This window comes from Rhinolophus sinicus, chromosome 1 (genome assembly GCF_057876585.1).
Source record: "Rhinolophus sinicus isolate RSI-liver-muscle chromosome 1, RSI-T2T, whole genome shotgun sequence".
Lineage (NCBI taxonomy): Eukaryota > Metazoa > Chordata > Mammalia > Chiroptera > Rhinolophidae > Rhinolophus > Rhinolophus sinicus.
In genome coordinates, this window is record NC_142501.1 from 7,000,176 (window position 1) to 7,018,620 (window position 18,445).

Here is an 18,445-nt window from a genome sequence, read left to right on the forward strand (position 1 = left end):
TAGCCGCTATTATCCCCATTTCGCAGGTGAGAAAATGGAGGCAAAGAGATTTGTCCATAAGAAAGCAAAGAGATTTGTCCATAGTGAGTAAATAGCACAGCCAAGCTTCGAACCCCAGTCAGACCGACTCCTAAAACCAAAGATACCGAATGACCAAGTGGATGGAGGGCTGGGAACAGGGCCGGCCTCTCCACCCTCTGCCTGGGGCCAAGCTTCACCCTTTCACTGACTTAGTACAGCAGCTGCCTCCGGGTCTCCCTGTCTCATCCAGGTTTCTGACGACAGCCAAGCCACGGTTCTAGACATGCTGGCCGTGTCATTCCCCACTCAGGGCCTTCTCACAGCTCATGTCCACACTGTGCGCACCGTGGAGCAGCCACAGCTAACCCTTGTCTCTGCCACACCAGACCACCACCTTCCCAGGCCTTCCACAGCACGTCTCCTCCCCAGGGCCCCACACGTGCCCTGTTCTCCCTGTGACCAGGGAGCCCTTTACCAGTGATGGGCTGTGATGGGTGCTTCTTCCTCTGCCGCAAGTGCCGTTCCTCATCCCCTCAATTCCTGGAGAACTCTTCATCATCCTTCAAAACCCAGCATGCTCTTATCTCCTCTGGGAAGCCATCTCTGACTCTTAGGCGGGCCTGTTTCCTCTTGACATGCACCACGTGGTTCTGAGTGGCTCGGCCCTCTCTCTTAGGGGATAGGTGTGCGAGCTCCTGAGTAGGGCACTGATGTTTCTTACGTCTAATACAGGGCAGGGAGCAGAGGAGACATGCCAAAGGGAAGTGAAAAGGGGATCGGATCCATCTCATGAGGGAGATAATGTCTGAATTGTGTGTGGCATCAATTTCACAACGTGCTTTCACATCCCTCGGGCCGGGCAGCATGCACAGCCCCTGGGGAGGACGTGCCCAGTGCTGTGGTCTGGCTGTGGTCTGGCCGGGTGCCCTGCTGCTGGGCTCGCCTGGGCTCGCTCCTGCTGGGCTCGCCTGGGCTCACTACCGTGCAGCCTGCAGGTCAGCTCAGGCCTCTCCAGCAGGAGGGCCCAAGTTTATCAGAAGTTCAGGGACTCTCCCCCCTCACATCCCCCTGCCTGTACGTGAGCTCGTGAGCTCCTCCGTCTTGTGCAACACACGTCCTCCCGCGGGCCTCTTGCTCCCAGGGTCCCCGTCACAGTGGCTGACCCAATGTGCACACACACAGGTTTGTTTACCCGGTGAGGTGACAACTCAGTAGTCTGTTCCAGTTAGAATAAATGGTGGCACTCGCGGAAGTTCCCAGAGGTGGTTCTACCTGCCCTTGATACAAGCTCTGGGGAGAGGGGAAGCGTCTTGACATTTATGGAGTTCCTGCTGTGTACCAAGCCTCTGGTACGCTTTCATCCTCAAAGGCCCCTGGGAAGTAACAGCTGCCACCCTCCGTGCGTAGAAGGGAGCGGAGGTGCTGGCAGGGCAGCAGGCACAGCTGGCTGGGCACAGAGCCAGGACAGAGCCCGTGCTCTTTTCCACAGCACAGGGTGGGCCGCCGTGTGCCAGGGAGCTGCTCTTGTCCTTGGAGACGTTCCTGCTAGCCCTTCCCCGGTATTCTTGTTGGCTTCTCCTCCCGGGTCCCCAAGAGCTGCTGTGGGAACACTCTTGGGGCCGCCATGCTGGCCCTCCCACACCTGGGCTCCCTCCATCTGATCACCTGTTAGGAAGGAGAAACAGACGTGTCCTTGGTCACGGGCAGGCCGGGGCCGGGGACCTGTGTGAACTGATGGTTCCCTCATGGCTTCCTTTAGGGTCCCCTTGGTGGGAGGGATAAGGTTGCCAGACAAAATACAGACCACCCATTTAAATTTGGATTTCAGATAACGATACCCTTTTAGTACAAGCATGACCCGTGTAACGTGTGGGACATAGGAAGTAGCTGCGGTTTACCTGAAGCCCAGATTTCCCTGGGCACCCTATGTTTTTATCCTGTGCTAAATCTGGCAGCCCCGTGGAGGGAAGAGCATCTTCAGCCTCCCAAGCCTGAGAGGAGTGAAAACTCAGGAGGCAAGACAATCTCGCAGGTCTCTGTGGTCCCAGCCACCTGGGCCTCAGACAGGCGTGGGTGTGCTCATGGTGACGCCTAGTGGTCAGCCAGGGAACCTCAGGGGGCGGGAAGAGGAGGGAAGGTGAGTCCTGGGAAGGGACGGAGGGGCCTGGGGTCCAGGGTGAGGTGTGCTCTGACGGGACAAGAGCTGTAGAGTCAGCCAACCAGGGTGGGGGGCAGCCTTTACTGGGCAGCATCTGTGTCTTGAGGGGGCTATCGGGGACTCTGAACTGGGGACATCATCTCTTTATTACCCTTTAATGATCCTCCTCCACTTCAGAGGAGGAAACAGAGCAATTGCCAAGGCCACACACCGTAGAGCAGGCTGGAGAGTGGGTGTGAAGCAGAGCTGCTGGGGCCGGGCCGCCCCCTCGGTGATGCCGACCTCCCTGTGGCACATGCTGCCATGTGGGCCTCGAGCTGTCAGACAGGCTTCCTCCCATCTCACAGAGGCAGCTTTCAGGGACTCCCAGGGATGGGACTGGTCAAGGCACCAGGGGTGGAGGGACCAAAGGGATGCTGGTGTCCATCCCTGCTTTCTGAGACGGCAGGCCCAGCCCACCCCCTCTGCGGTCATCGGGAATGCCGGAGCCAGCCACAGACTCAGCTGTCCATCTGTCCACGTGCACAGTGCCTGTCCACCCAGTAAGCAGCCGAGGCAAAGGAGTTGGTCTCAGCTGAAAATGCACCTGGGGTGGGCATCCCGGCAGGCTCTGTCCACAGCGTCTGCACAGGGCCTGCACAGTTGGTACTTAGCAAAGGTTCATAGAAGGAGTGAGTGAACAAATGGGTAAGCTTACGCGCCAGGGCAGTTGACAGCCCCTGAACCAGCAGTACCTCTGAGCCACCTCCTAATGTGACAGAAAGAACGTGAGAGTCAGGTCCCGGGGAGCCAGGGGATCGGCAGTCAGATGGTTACGTGCAGACACGGTGCTGACTGATTCATAGCCCCGGGCAAGTCACTGTCCTGGGCTGCAGCTTCCTCAATGGAAGAGGAGAGGCTTCATCTGGATGCTCTCTAAGTCCCTCCAATTCCAGCTTTCCAGAAAACTGGTCATTCTGGCTGTTGGCCTGTAAACTCAAAGTACAATGGCTTCATTTTGGAGCCATGCCCTTTGTCCATAACCAGCGCACTTAGGGACCAGCCACCCTACAGGTGTGTGTTGAACTCCCACGACAGGCTCAACTGTGGTCTGGCCTCTGCGAGAGCAGGGCAGGTAAAGGGGTCTCGTCCTGGGGAAGGGCCTGGTGTAAAGCAGATCCTACCTAATTATTTGTGGAATCAGCAATGGGCAAGTGAGTGAATGGCCATGGAAGGTGTTGGGAGTCTAATCCCACGAGGGCTGGACGTCTGTGGCTGGACCAGCTGGGCGGCGAGTGTTGAGAGAAGGCAAGGTGACTCTTGGAAGGGCCAGTCCTCCTGGGGCCCTGGCAGGGGCCACTGAGCCTGCAGAGGGATTGGGGAGGAGAGCAATGAGGAGAAGAGTGGCTGACGGGGCAGTGAGAGTCTAACAAGAGGGGAGCAGAGCAGAGTCCCCTGAGGGCCACTGAGGCAGCTGAGTGGACACCGGGGCTGGTGGGCTGTGAGCTGATCATTTGGCTGAAGGGCTGGGACCCCTTTGGGACTGCTGTAGAAATGGCCACAGGGGCCGGGGGCAGGTCCCTGCTCCACCTCTGTCTGGGACTCAGCATTGTCACCGATCAGGTGAGCCTGCTGACGGTACCTGGCACTCAGAGTCGTGGAAACAGGGACATTTGCAAAGAGCCTGGCATTGGGCCTGCCATTGAGGAGCTCTGGGTAAGGGGAGCCCACCGTCCTAACCACTCCCATTTCCCAGGTGGGGCTGCCCCTAGGGACGCAGCCTGGGGTGGGCTGGGCTCACAGTCAGCTGGGGGTCTCGTCTGGGGCAGCCAGCTGCTGGCACCTTGGCCAGGCCTGGAATTCCCCAGGAGGATGTAATTTGGGGGGGCAAAGGGTGGGGAGCAGAGTCCTGTTTCTGCTAAAGGCTACCTGAACACCACCCAGGTGCAGATGCTGTTGGCGTGTTATTAGGGGATCGAGGCAAATCCAGACTGGTGGGCAGGCAGGTGGGAGAGTAGGCTCAGGGCTGGCACTGCACTGCAAGCGGCAGCCAGGCCTGGGCCTGTAGACGGACGGTGTCGGCCCTGTTCTGATGCAGAGGTCAAAGCCCAGAGTGACCAAGCCCAGGCCCCTCACCAGTGCAGTTGGGTTCAGTGAATACGTCTCAGGCCTTCACTCAAGACTAGGTACTGTGCAGAGTATGGGGGGCAGGCAAAGACATGACTTGGGCTTGGGCCCTGGCTCCTCAAGGAGCCATCGGTCTGGTGGGGGTGACCCAGCCGATCCAGAAGTTGCATTTAGTGTGGTGGGTGCTATGAGAGAGGGGATGCGGGGGGCCGTGGAGGCCCAGGCCAGGCCCTTAATCCAGCCCAGGGACTTACAAGAAGGGTAGAAACAAGGAGGGCTTCCTAGAAGAGGTGACACCCAAACAGAATCTCAAATAACTAGTCAGAAGCTGCCACTCAAAGGAGGGAGGAAGTGTGTCCCAGGCAGAAGGAACTACATGCTCCCAAAGGCCCCAAGGCGAGAAGCAAGGGCAGGCAGTGCAGGCCGACCACAGTGTCCTGTTACCTCGGGGACAGCCGCGGCTGCCCTGCCCCTTCCCAGACCCTCTGGAAGTCCCCTGAGAGCACAGGTTCTAAAGTGAACCACCACGCACATTCGCCTGCCCCACTCCGTGTCCCTTGGGCAAGTTACCAAGCCTTTGTTCATCCTACTCTCCTCACTTGCAAAGTGGGGATAATTGCATCTGCTTTGAAAAGTGGTCACGAGGCTTAAAGGAGATTATTCCTGTAAAGTGCTTAGTGTACAGTAGGTAGGTTCTCAATGGTGGCAGCTATGGTTCTCATCAGCCGGCAGCCCATTCTGCAGCCCAGAGTTGCTCCCACTGGGTCTTGCTTCAGGTCTGCCCTGTAGATCCAGCCCCTCACCTCACCTCGCCTCACCTCTCTGTGCCTCAGAATGGAGTCAGGGGGTAACACCATGATATAACAGCCCTGCTGGGTGGTCGGGGGAATTAGTGAGATAACATACCTAAAGCATGTGGAACAGCGGCACAGAGGCAGCTGGGGGCGAAGGTGTCGTGGTCATCTCTCCCACCAATCCTGTCCCTGCGCTGTGCCTGTGCCTCCCCTGCCCCCCATCCCCGGGGCAGGACCTTTCTGACGCTTTCTTCAGCCCCTCTTTGAAGCATGTGGGAGCCCGAGTTTGTTTTTCCCTGCTAGCCTGGACAGCTTGCTGAGTCCCAGCCTCTTCCTGCCACCCCACCCCCCAAGGCTCCAGCCTCTTTCTGGGCTGCATAATTTACCATTGATGAGGTGGAAGGGGAGGGAAATCCCTTCCTCCCGGGTTGGGGGGGGAGGGCAGAGCAAGGTAATTGTTCCCTTCTCCCCACTCTGCTGTTCTGATGCCTTCCCTTCCCTCGTGTTTAAGGGACATGGATGCAGAAAGTGATGTTATTGATGAAGTCGTCATAGCAACGACCCTTGGGAGGCACACATCCCAGCTTTGTTGTCCTGGGCTGGGCAGTGAGAAAGACTGGCTCCTCAGCTCCCCAGTACAGATTGGGCTCCCGCCCTCTGCCCTGCTTTAGATGCATCTGCGAACTTCGCTTTGTAGAAAGTGCAATGCACTCGCTGGCTGAGGCAGGCAGATTCTACCATCATCTAACTCTGGGTGCACTCTGGTGAAGTATCCAAAAGTGATACGAGGTCTTTGGGAAAAGTAGGCCTTGGAGCGGAAAGGGCTGCGAGGCCTTCACAGGGCCCAAAGAAGGCAGGCATCCAGGAAGGGCCCATGAGGAGAAAGCACTGGGCACCTGCCTCTCACCCGGGTGTGGCCCTGGCACATCTCTCTCCCACCCTAATCCAGCCTCCATGCGTTTGCTTGTGAAATGGGCATGGCAATTCCCACTTCTCAGGCTTATGGTAAGTGTTAAATTAGATGAAAAGTGTAGTCAGAGCCCAAGACCCTGCATCACACACATCTTCTGGAAAACTCAGAGAAAGGGGCTCTTAAATGTATCGCAAGTCCAGCCTGCCTCTGTCCCCACAGCGGCTGCACCCCTCCAGGCTCCTTCGTCCCATTCAGGGTGGTAGCGGCAGCCTCCCACTTGCTTCTGTCCTGCAGTCTTATCCCTGCAGCTCACCTTCCACAAAGCATCCAGAGAGCTTTCTAACACATAAGTGTGTCACGGCCCAATTTACAACTTTCCATGGCTGTCCCCGGCCACGATGAAGTCCCTCCGGTCCCTCCCTGCACCCTTAGCCAGCCTCGCTGGCCCAGGGAAGGGGCATGCACGCTAAATGAGCACCTGGAGGCAGGTCCTGTGACTCCACTTTTTACACAGGTAGAAACTAAGGCTCAGAGAGGTGACATGGTTGCCCCCAGTCATGCAGCAAGTGGCAGAGTCTGAACTGGGACCTGGCAGCAGTGCAGTGAAGCATCTGTGTCCTCATTGCTCCCCGCCCCATCCTGGGCACCAAGGAGACACTCAGTCCGAGTTTGCAGGATGTAATCTGATTTGAATGGGTTGGATCAAATTAGATTCGACCAGGCGGGCAGCATGGCCTGGCCTGACTGGCACTGGGCCCCTGAAGACCAGGATTTCTCGGAACGACTCTGAAATCATATCTCATTTCCCCTCAAGGAGGGGAGATAAATGGGAGGGGGGGTGGTTTCTGCTAAACTCTGGCGTCAGTGCGGTTACTCCCTCGTATCAGGACTGGGCCCTGGGCCGTGGGAGAGGCTGCACCTGCCCCAGGGCAGCTCTCTTGTACCCGGCTTCCAAGAGCAGACGAGGTACAAAGCAGAGGGTCACGGGAAGATGGACTTTGAGGCAGGGCCCATCAGTTCCACAGACCTACAGAAACCCTTGCTTGAGAGGCAGCCAGAGTTTGGAGAGGCTACAGGTGTGACACATGTGGTCAGAAGCAAGGATTCCTGCGAACTTGATGGTTCTGCAGGTGAATGGAGGCGCTGCCCTTGTACTCAGTGAGGTTGGTGGAAGGTCAGAGAGGAGAGAAGGGTTAGGTGCTTCGTTGGGGCACTGCCCAGAGAGCTTCACAGAGGAGGCGGCACCTGAATTGGCCTTAGAATTTAATAGGCTTTTAAGTTCTAAGGACAATTAGTAGTAACAGGTACCATTTATTACACTAACTGTGTGTTGGGTTCCTAGTTCTGTTCACCCCAAGAAATGCTTGATGCCAGGGAGCCATCTGGGTCCCACAGTGTAGCACTGACCCCAGGGCAGGGGAGCCAAGGCTGGGAGCCCAGTGACCCGGGTTCCAGTCCTGCTGTACCATCTGGGACAGGCTCCCCCTATCTCGGGACCTCATTTCCCCCATATGTAAGATGGACGGGCAAAATGGATCCATCCAGCCCTGACCCTCTGTGGTTCTGCCAGCCACGAAGCCAGTCTTCTCCTGGCTGCAGAAACCAGTGCTGCCCCAGAGTGGAGAAGGTGGTGGCAGTTCCTGTGCCTGCAGCTGGCGCGGAGCTGCATGAGTTACCAGCAGAGAGGAAACCATATCTCCCCGCCCCCCGGGCTGCACTGTTGTAGCCATCTTTGGGATGGTTGCTCGGGTCATTTTTAAGTGTGATGGCAATACTCTGGTGACCACCATCCCAGGGACAAGGTGACTCCGGAAGCACTCAGGTTGAGCTGATTCCAGCCTCACGGGAGCCTGGCTGTGGGTGGCTGATGTTCCCAGCTGCTCGCTCCACATCAGACTGTTTCCCAGGACAGTGGCTGCTTAGGTATGAGAGCCAGACCTCTGCCCCAGAGCCTTATGGAGGAGGGCCAAGGTTATTCCATCTCCCCTCCCTTCCCAACGGAGACAGAGTGTCCACTCCTCGGCGGGACCTGTATCAGGCAGTGAGGCCCCTGAGAAGGCTCAGAGCTCAGCCTGCCCTTAGGGGCCGATCAGAGTCCCACAGAGCAGAGGGGGACAACACAGCCACCACAGCAGTGCTGTCAGTGAGGGGAGCACAGGGGTGCAGAGACCCTGGACTGGTCTGGGGGCCAAGGAGCTTCATGCTTCAAACTCATCATGGCTCGTTACTAATAAATCTAGATTCTCACAAAGGAAGACCCCCTGGTGGCAACTCATGATGTGGGAGAAAGCTCTGTGATTTCTAAAGCTTAATACTCTGTCTAACGGCCCCAGTTCAGGGCCATATCTTCTCCCCAGGGACCAATTTAGGGTTGGTAGTGATTAGCAGGGCTTCTCGTAAGTTGTGCTTCTTTGGCTGGGAATGGAAAGTCAGCCTCCTTCTCTCCATCACATTTCAGCTTGAGCTTCAGCAGGGGCCCTGGGGCTCTCCCATCTCAGGAAGAAAGCACAGACCTGCCTGAGTGGCATCGATTTCCTGTGCCAGCTGTGGGACAGCCTGGAAGAGGAGCGTGGGGTGGTGGCCGGGGAGACACGGGGAGTATAACCCAGGAATTGAGAAGCTCTGAGGAACTGGTGGAGTTTGCGAGAGGCCCCGGATCTCATTCATGGATAACAGGAGAAGCAAAGGGGTGGATGGGTCACCCAGGGGATGGTCAGCCGGCAGCATGGGGTTGCAGGCCATGGACTGTGCATAGGAGGCCGTGGGAGACGAAGCTGGGAAGCAGCTGGAGCACCAGCTTCTTGTGCGTTTCTGGGCACCAAAGAGCCACAGAAACCACGGGGGCAGGGAGTGAGGGGTGTCCCTGGGCTCCGCCCATCATTGGTGACAGCCACTGATGACAGCCAGGGAGGCTACTCAGTGGGTACGACCCACTGGCCAAACCCTTGTGAGGGCAGGAGTCTCTCAGAAGACCTGACGAGGGACGGAGTATGTCTCCGTGGCCCGAGATAATGCCTGTACCCACAGCTTCCTCTGCGGTGGGGCTGCCTGGCCTAGGCACAGCCCCGTGAGGAGCTGTTCTTTCTTCAGATCTGCCAGAGAAGGCGCTGGCCTTCAGAACTCAGTGCCCCCATAGTAATTGAGTACCTGCCACAGCTGGCACTTCCCTGCCTGTCAGGCACAGACTGTCCTGCCCATTTTAAAGATGAGGCTCGAGAAGGGAAGCAGTTTTCTGCGAGATACACCACTAGTAAGGAGGCCAGACTCATACCCACATCAGCCTGGCGTTACAAGACTTCTAAGAAACACATGTGCCGGGCTGGCTCGTCCTGGCTCCTGAGACCCAGCTCCGACTTCAGTGGTATCTCCCTGGTGGCTTGACTGGAGCATTTACGCCACAGAAATGGGCACATGCTACAAATCAGCCCCCACCCAAGCCTCACCCCATCCCCGCCAGTTGCTAACCATTTATCAGCACACGACTCTGCAAGTCCAGCATACATGCTGTTTGGGACTTTAGTGAGTGGCCTATGAACTTGCAGCTTCCTGTGAGGGGCCTGGCACGGAACCGCTTTGCTGCTTCAGCTGTTGATTAGTTGGTCATACTCTGGCAGCCCAACGATTTGATTTGAATAAGTAGGAAAATCACGGTAAAGGCATAATAAGAGGACTCAAATCAGGTGACAGCAGAGGTCAGCGTGCTGAGTGAAATGCAGGGCTCGTTCATTTCAATTCTTTTGTTTTATTTAATTTCAGACTTTTAAAAATCTTAATTAGCTGCCAGGGTGTTTCTGTTTTTAAATAGATGTTGATTCTCAGCTGCCCCACGCCCATGCTTGAAGCGCAAGGCGTCAAGGTTGAGCTGTCCCCACTTGAACAGGAGACCTGTGAGCTACCTGGGAGAGGAGGGCGCCTGTGTGTCCGTGTGTGGGATTCCTTCCCGCTGCCTAAGGCCAGCACCTCGCAGTGGGACAGGAAAGTCAGGTTCAGGCGTGTGGGGGCGGACAGCAGCTCTTCCTCTCAGCTGCCTTTAGCCTCTTGATGGACTTGTGACCTACAACCTCTCACTTGACCCCTGACCTCATAAATTCTAGAATCTCCTCACAAATCACCAGGAAGATAAACAACAACTGGGGTCAACTGAAGGGGTCCAAGCCACTCCAGGCAGTCAGCGAGGGGAGATCAAGTCTTCTGGGGTACGGGGGGTGTCCAGGATCTGTGGGTGACAAGAGAGGGACCCTTGTTCTCCCCATCACACCAGTGCCCTCAGAATGTGTTTCTGCATAATTCTCAGGGAGCACTGCCTGGGTGGGGTGCAGAGGCCAGGCCTCTGGAGACTTGAGGTGAATGGCCTATAGTCAGTGTCTTCGAAACCCATGGGCAGCCCAGCTCCACACTCAGCTAGGCCTCTGGGGCGGGAGGGGGATGGGGCTTTCTAGTCCGAGGCCCTGTCAGTGCACTGCGGGGCCTTTGGGTCAGGCGTCTCAGTCACGGTCCCCTCGTCTCTGAAGGGGGTGCTTGCCTTTATAGGAGATGAGAAACCCCAGATTGTTGTCACTGCCTGGGGTTTGGAGCCACAGTGGAGCCTCTGGGAGCCTAGGAGGAGAGGCTAGACTGAATCAGCTGGCCCTTTGAGGGACGGGGCTTCCAAGTCTGGCTGAACAACATGCTGGAAGGGCCTGCCAGGCAGAGCCACCGTGAGCAAATTCCAGATGCAAAGCCTGCTGCAGCTAGAGAGTGGAGGGACTGTAGCAGGCAGTGGGGGGGCCCAGCCCTGGCACGTGTGGCACTCTCCCCCTTCTGACGGGAAGTCAATTGCTGACTGCCCTTTTAAGATAAAGCCTCGGAGAAAAAGGTACCTAAGGTTTGCGTACATTTTTTGCTTCAGAAAGTAGCTGCTGCCAACCAGAAGAAATCTCAGGTTAAGAACAGGAGCACAGTGACCTGTGTGCCCCTGGACCCAGAACGAGCTCCGTGAGGGCTGAGGGAGCAGCGCAGGGGTGTGTGGGTGGAGCTGGAGGCCAGCGTCCCGGGGCGCAGGGCTTTGCACCGGGGGTAAGGGTTCTGCGGACCCGGGGAGCAGTACGATGCCAGATAGACCCCCTTTGGTGTGTAGTTCAGGGCATGGCCGTGGGGCTGGCGAGGATGAGCCTCTGAGGTCCCATGGATGTGACTTGTGCAGAAGTGCAATGAGAGGTGGCTAGGCAGGACTGACGGTGCCTGTGGGTGTGACAGCTGGAGGCTTGCGGGCATGTGAGCTCAGCGCTGCAGCCCACCCACTCAGCCCCGACCCATCAACACTCCTCTTGGGGCCGAGCCTGAAACGAAAGCTCCACCTGCCTCACAGGAGCGCGTGGCATCCGGTGCAAACTGAAAAGTGCTGTGCTCCTCCGTCGTTTTCAGGCCCCCCACACCCGCTTCAGTGGGGACGCTGACTAAAGCCATGACCAAAAGCAGTTCCACAGGCCATACCCCGTAATCTGACCTAGGTCAGGGGCGTCACTCCGTGGGTCCCTCACTGCCACTCACTGTGTGGCTCTCAGAGCGAGGCCTGCCCACTGTGTCGTTGGCTTCTCCCTAAGGGACCTCCATCTGGGTGGCTCGGTGCACACCCCTCTGTGGGTACATGCGGTACGTGTGCTAACAGCAACCCAGGAACACTCCATTTAGTTGTGACGTTTCATTGGCTATCTCTTTTCAGCCTGAAATCTTCTCTCTCCCTCTCTCTTACCGGTCCCCAACCCTCTCTTATCTGTCTCTTCCCAGAGGGTATGAACTGCATGAACAAAGACCACGGCTGTGCCCACATCTGTCGGGAGACGCCCAAAGGTGGGGTGGCCTGTGACTGCAGGCCCGGCTTTGACCTTGCCCAAAACCAGAAGGACTGCACACGTAGGTAGATGGAGGCAAATGGGTCAGACATCCCCACGCGTCTCCTGCCATTGCTTTGTGGGAGGTCTGTCCAGTCTGCTGGACGTAGCCCAGGGAGGGATCTCAGCCCCTCGGGGTGGAGAGAAAGGCAGGGCCCCCAAAGGGGCCTGGGTAGGCATGGTGGATGGGGCCATGAACCAGGCCTGGGGTTTTCCCACCAGGCATAGTACCACCGGCACAGCTCTGGAGCTGGGTCCTATGTAGGGCCCTGTATGATGGCCCTGCCAGTGCTGCTTGTACCCCCATCTCCTCCCCGCAACCCCAGAGCCCCAGGGGCCCTGAGCTCATGGTGTCCAGTGGGAATGGTGTCCAGTGGCTATGGCACAGGGATCTACAAGCTCAGGACTCTGGTGGGCCAGCCCTTGGGAACAGGATGGTATAAAGAAGGAAGGGAGCTTGGTGCTATAGGGTCCCCACCTAGGCTGTGCTGACCTTATTTCCAGGATCGAAGATTAGAACTCGCAGTCCCCCCCACAAGGCGCACTGGAAATGGGGCTACCTTGGGAGATCTGGGTGGAATGAGGCCTCTGGCCAATGGGGGCCATTTCCGGACCAACTCAGGGGTCATTTCAGGACCAGCTCGGAGGTCAGCCTGCAGGGCTCAAGTGTACTACAGCCTCTTGATGTGGTCACCCAGCTGCCCAGTAGGAGTGGCAGCCAGCAAACGAAGTAGGACAATGGCTGACACACTCAGCTAGTCCTTCAAAAGCCGCGGCCCCAAGCGTGGCCTCCATCAGCTGGGTGGAGAGTGGTGGGGTAAGGCCTCCGCTCACTGGGCAGCTGACACCCAGGCTGATGTAATGTTTGCCCCATGTGTGCCAAGAGCTGAGGGAGGCGGCTGTCAGCAGGCCCATCCCTGGCCAGACAAGTGCTCCATACCAGGCCCTCTTCCTGACACAGGAAATAGTATGAAGGAGCCCAGATCCAACTCCCAGCAGGGAAGGTGGTCCCAGCCTGGCTACTGCAGTGGGAGCCTGAGGCTGACCACCTCTCATTAAGAAAACGACCTTGCTCTTTCCATCCTTCATTCTGTGGAGAAGACAGCGGCCCTTGTTGGTCCACCATCCTTAGTCGCTGTGACTCTCACTGGTCATCCACTCTCCCTTAAGTGCCTGCCACACCTTTCCCAACTCATGCCCTCCTCAAACAGTCACCAAGGTCTTGGGGACCCACATGCATCAGACACAGTCCCTGTCTCCAAGGAGCTCATGCTGCAGTCCCTACTCATGATGCATCCATTCCCCAAAGTGAAGACATTTTCAGTGCCCAGGTGTGATCCGAGATGCGGACCAGCCTCCCTTTTCTTTCCTGGTCTTTTCCTGTGGGGTCGTAAAGAGAAACATGTACGCTGTCACCAGGAGTGAGACCATCAGGGAAATGCCCAGCTCGGCCCCAGGACTCCAGCCAGGCCCTCCTGATCTCTCCACCAGATGGATTTCATTAGCTGCAAAGAGAATTCCTGCCTCCTGACAACCTTCCGAACAGGAAATGAATGACTCCAGCTCTCCTAGTCCCCCTGTCGGGTCATCCGAGCTTCCTCGGGACAAAGGCCACGGACAGACACATGTGGAGTGGGCAGGCTTGTTGACAGGCTCTGTGGGAAGCAAAACACATTCCTTCAGTCAACAAGACTGGCTGACGCCCAGCTCTGGCCCCGCCCTGAGCTAGGTGTGGGGGAGAGAGCTGTGAACCGCCACGGAAGGGAAGTGGCCGGGGCTGACTCACTCCGTCACTCCATCTGGGGCCAGTGCTACAAGGGGACAGTTTACTCAGAGAGCATCTCCTGAGGGGCTGACCTGGTCTGAGTGGTCAGGGGCAAGGCAGGGAGGGCCCTGTGAGCAGCTAAGATGCCCCCTACCGCACCCCGACACAGAAGAGCCAAGACCTTGCCCAGAACGTTTGCTGGTGAAAAAAACGTCCCACCCTCCCTGCTCAGGGTCTGGCTATTGCCAAAGTGTGTGGAGAGTCAGTCACAATCCTAGAGCTGAGGAATTGGTGACGGCCTTGCAGCCTTCCTGTGAAAGGACTGCACAGAGAGCTGTCCGTCCAGTCTTGGCTCCTTCTGTGTGGCTAAGGTGTTAGTGTACAGTTAGCTCTGAGACTCCCCCCAGCCCTTGAGGTCACTTGAGGTCCAGGAAATTCTAGATGTAGAGTTGGGATGGGAGCTGAGGCCTGGCCCAGCCAGCCTCGATGGGCCAGCAGGGCCACGGGGCTCTGCCCCAAACTCTTTCATCCCTGCAGAGCCCAGGACCCACTCCAGGGCCAGAGGACATTTTCCCCATTCTTCTCTCTGTCTTCCGAGAGCTCCGGGCTCTGGTATTTATTTCCATGTACAAGCTCAGCCCGTGGCGTCCATAAGATGCACAAACACTTCAGACAGGCCTGCATCTTCCTTAGAATCACCGGTAGGGCACAGCCCATCTCCTGGAGCCCAGAACTTGGAAACGACTGGCCGCACTATTCTCACTGCCTGCTCTCCGGCTCCACCTGCCCGCGCTGACATGCGGCTTTTCTCAGGCTGGGAAGGCACGTGATTCCCGCCCAATGTGGCCTCTGCCTGGATCCCTCCCTCACCTGGGATTTATGCTAAGCAGCTGCCCCCTAGAACCCTGGGCTTCTCTGGCGCTCTTCCTGGGCGGAGAAATTAGCTATTTTGGAGATGATAGTGTGACTCCAGGCTGTCAGGCTCCCCGGGAACACTAAGAGAAGAGACACTTCTGTGCAGCGGGGGCCAGAGGATTTTGTGCTCAAAGGCCCCATTGAGTTGCCTGAAGTGGTCCTGCAGGTCCTTGAAATGTCACCCTGGCAGTTGGGTCCCTCCTTCGGATGGTCATTAGCTTCTTGTGGCAGAGGCAGCCTGCTAGAGCCTGTGGTCACTAAGGACAGCATCTGGGACACAGAACAGGACCCATTCTCTTGACGTCCTCCTCACCAGACACCGTCACTCAGGACAGACGCTCTGTTGGTGAAAGGGAGACCACCTGGGAAAGGTAGCTGCAGAACGCGGTCCTGAAACGCTTGAAAGCCCTCACCAAGGAGTTGCCACCAAGTGACCTCCCTCCGGGACCAGCCCTGCTCATGGGTCACCCTGACAGAGTGTCATTAATTCAGACTCTGCCAATTCAGAATTTTTGTCACCTCTGACCGTATAGTTGGTCTGAGATTAATCTTTGCGTATTTGATCAGCATCAGGGTTTTGCCAAGTCAATGAAGAGTGTAGATAGAATTGCGGACAGATGAGTAAGGGATCCAAGAAGACGCCCTGTCCGTGAGGCCCTGGTGTACAGGTGACGGCCACCCTGTCATACTGCCAGCAGAGTGAAGCAGGAGCTAGAGGAACCCTTCCCATGGAGATCCTGGATCTCCTAGCAAGAGCCCTCACCCGGCAAAGTGATGACAGCACGTTTCCTTTTCAGTAAACTTGAATGTATCATTTGCCCTATTTCCAACTGGCTCCTCTCTGTCCAGCCACCTTTTCAGTCCACCCAGGTCGTGAATGCTGTAGGACACTTCAAGATTTTGGGCTGAAGGGCACCAGTGCCTCCAGGCCCGAGGCACTGCAAACTACGTAACATGTTTACATAAAAGGTCATTTTCAAAATGGCACCTGAGGTGACACTAATTTGCCTGCATTCTGTCTGTCTGGATGTTGCCTTGGAAGGATTAGAACTTTGAGGGGACAGAGTCTGAGATGGCTGCTGGGACTTGGGGAGAGTAGACATCTGTGGGGACATCCTTGCACACACCCCAAGACCTAGGCAGAGGAAAGACAGCTCTGCAAGAACTGAAGAAATGACTGTCCCCTCTCCCCATGGGCCCACCTCCCCCACCTTGTAGAGTAGGCCTGGTTTTCATAGATGTCTGTCCCATGGAGACACGTTATTTTAGTGTCTTTTGCAGCCTAGGAAGGATAAAATTATCTAGCTTATCCCTTCCTTCAACTAACACCGTCTGAGTACATCAGCTGTGTGCTAGTTCTGTCGAAAGCCCAGACGACCCAAGTCCATTCTCTGTCCCCAGTGACCTCTAGGGAGGACCAGGTCACTCTAGGGAGTGAGCGCTTCCATCCAAGACCCTCGAGGGGCTGAGGTCTGGGAACGGTTGCCTAGTCACAGATTGTCTTATGCCCTCGTTTTCCTCCCCCGTCCCTTCAAAGAACCACCAACACTGAGAAACTAATCGTTCTTGTCGTTCTGTTTATACACACGTATGTACACTTTGGGCCTCACTAGTAACCTGTAACTATGGAAACGGAGGCTGCCAGCACAGCTGTGAGGACACAGACACAGGCCCCATGTGTGGCTGCCACCAGAAGTATGCCCTCCACTCGGACGGTCGGACGTGCATCGGTAAGTAGCACCTTCGCCGAGCACTACACCCTTCACCACCCTGGCCCCCCGGGTTGCGCCGTGGGTCCCTGAAGTCAGCCAGCACCCCGGGGTGTGCCGGTTTCCAAGAAGGAAGCTTAAGGGACATAAGAAAGAGTGTCCCCAGGTACTGATGGGAAGCTTATGGAGACTTACCCGGGGTCGTTCGGCCACTCTGGACCAAGCGCCTCTGCTTTGTGTCACTGCAGGTTTGCTGTGGGTCCTCGTCCCCGACAGGGGAGGTGGTCCCAGGCAGGGGGTCTGTGAGGAGGAGGAAGGTGTGCGTGCCTCAGGTGGGCAGCTTCTGTTCCTGAAGCACAGGTGCTTGCTCCCCTAACATGGAGACACACAGCAGACTCATTTCACCTCATAACGGCCCCATTAGTGATGTGAGCGGCCCACACAGTCTGGAAAACCAAGAGGTTTTCTCAGAAAACTACTATAAGTCTTCATGTCTAGAATACCAGGGGAGATAGACTGTGTGGCTCTGGGTGGCGGTCTGGGTGTTTCTAACTGCTTTCCCTTCCAAACTAACGGGGGCTCTCGCCAGACTTTGTCTCCCACCTAGAATCCCTTTTTCTCAGCAACGCCGTCTGCTCACCTCACCTGTTACATATTCGAGTCTCCGTTTGAGTGACATGGAATCATTTCCTCCCTCCTTATTTTCAAGGGAAAGCTTGAATATTTGTGATTATCTCGTGCCATAATCACTAGCGTGTTCTTTCCCCGCTCAAAAATAACAGCAAATTTTTAACTGAGAAAAAGGAATTTCAAGGTTGGTGTCCATCCAACTTTGTTCATCCTCCTCTTTCTCTTCAATGTTGACAAACTTTAGAAACCAGTAATAATCGCTTATCGTAGTTATTTTTTTTTTTAAGTACCTATTTCTTATTACCAACTTGGAGATATTTCTTGAAGGACTTTCAAGTAACAAGAAAAGGGTTGGCAAGCAAGCAAAGCCATGAAGCCCAGAGTTTGCTGTCCCATTCTGTCCCCTGTGACTCTGCTCCCGGGTGCCTAGGGGGTCAGGCAGGGGGCGGGGCCTGCGGTCCCACGCTCGTCCCTGGCTGTCGTCCCGGGTGCTGCCACCTGCGTGGTTCTCCCCTCCTCTGTGTGGTCTCTCCTCTCCAACAGCCGTTTTGGTTCATTTTATCTCATTCCTCCTGCTTTTCTGGTGATGGTCCCTGATTGCCTGTCTTGTCTGATAACTGACGTTCATTAATTATTTTCAGAGCCAAAAGCCAAACCAAACCAAACAACCAAAAAAAAAAATTCAAAGCAAAACCCGGTCTCAGACCAGTGTCTCTATTGCAGCCTGATCCCATCTAGAACCTCCTCTCCCGCCTCTCTCCGTCTCTGCTGTCCTGCCCGGGCCCCCTCAGGCCCGTGGGCCCCCTTCCTGTCTCGTCTGCTGGGGTCTCCCTCGGTGTTTGCGTCTGCAGTGGAGCCGCCTCTGCCGGCCCCTGGACCGGTGCAAACAGCTGCTGGCCAGACACACCCAGCCTCGTCTAACACATCTTGTATTTGTCCACCTGACTCATCCTTTCTTATTTTTTTTATCTTTTAGTGTCTGCTGCATGTGAAGGCCCCCGCTTGGATCTGTTTTCTAACATAACTCCCCTTGCCCCCTCTTTTCCTCTCCTCCCCTTAGAAATCCTTTCCCAGACCCAGCTCCTGGGCTGTTGCTCCCTGCTGGCCAGGAGGCCCTTCCATCTGCCTGCTCCCTGCTCCTCAGGTTCTCCCCCCGCCCACAGGAGCAAATGTCTCTGCACACCTCCCACTGACCAAAACGAAAAACAAAAAAACCGTGAACCAGCTAACCTCACACGCTCCTCCATGGGAAGCACCCGGACGGAGCTTCCTGCCCAGAGGCCAGAATGCGCCCTGCCTGGCCAGGCCGTCTCTCTCTGCACGCTCCTAAAATGACTGACCCCTCTTTGCAACCCCTCATTGAGCACTTGAATGTATTGCTCTAGTCCTCTATAGACAAGCAGGCAACCAGCGCTGCCCAAATCAATCCCCTGGTTTTTCTGTCTATTCGATCGGATCCATTGTCATGTGCGTGTTTCTTTCTCCATATGTCTTGTTCTTAATTTTGCATGAGTGTTTGACATACTTTCACGCCCTTGAGACAGGGCGTCTGCTGTCCAGGCGC

At 56.2% G+C, this 18,445-nt stretch overlaps 1 protein-coding gene across 3 annotated transcripts in view; it reads left to right on the forward strand.

The window, feature by feature from the left end:
- The window catches only part of SCUBE1 (signal peptide, CUB domain and EGF like domain containing 1), a 129,427-nt gene that overhangs the window by 53,118 nt on the left and 57,864 nt on the right, over window positions 1–18,445 (forward strand). For 2 of the 3 annotated variants that reach the window (XM_019715035.3, XM_019715037.3), the window contains exons 5-6: window positions 11,759–11,884; window positions 16,156–16,272. The exons of the other annotated variant lie outside the window; for it this stretch is intronic. In XM_019715035.3, coding sequence (XP_019570594.2) covers window positions 11,759–11,884; window positions 16,156–16,272 — 243 coding nt within the window. The remainder of the gene's footprint in view (window positions 1–11,758; window positions 11,885–16,155; window positions 16,273–18,445) is intronic. 3 annotated transcript variants of the gene reach the window in all.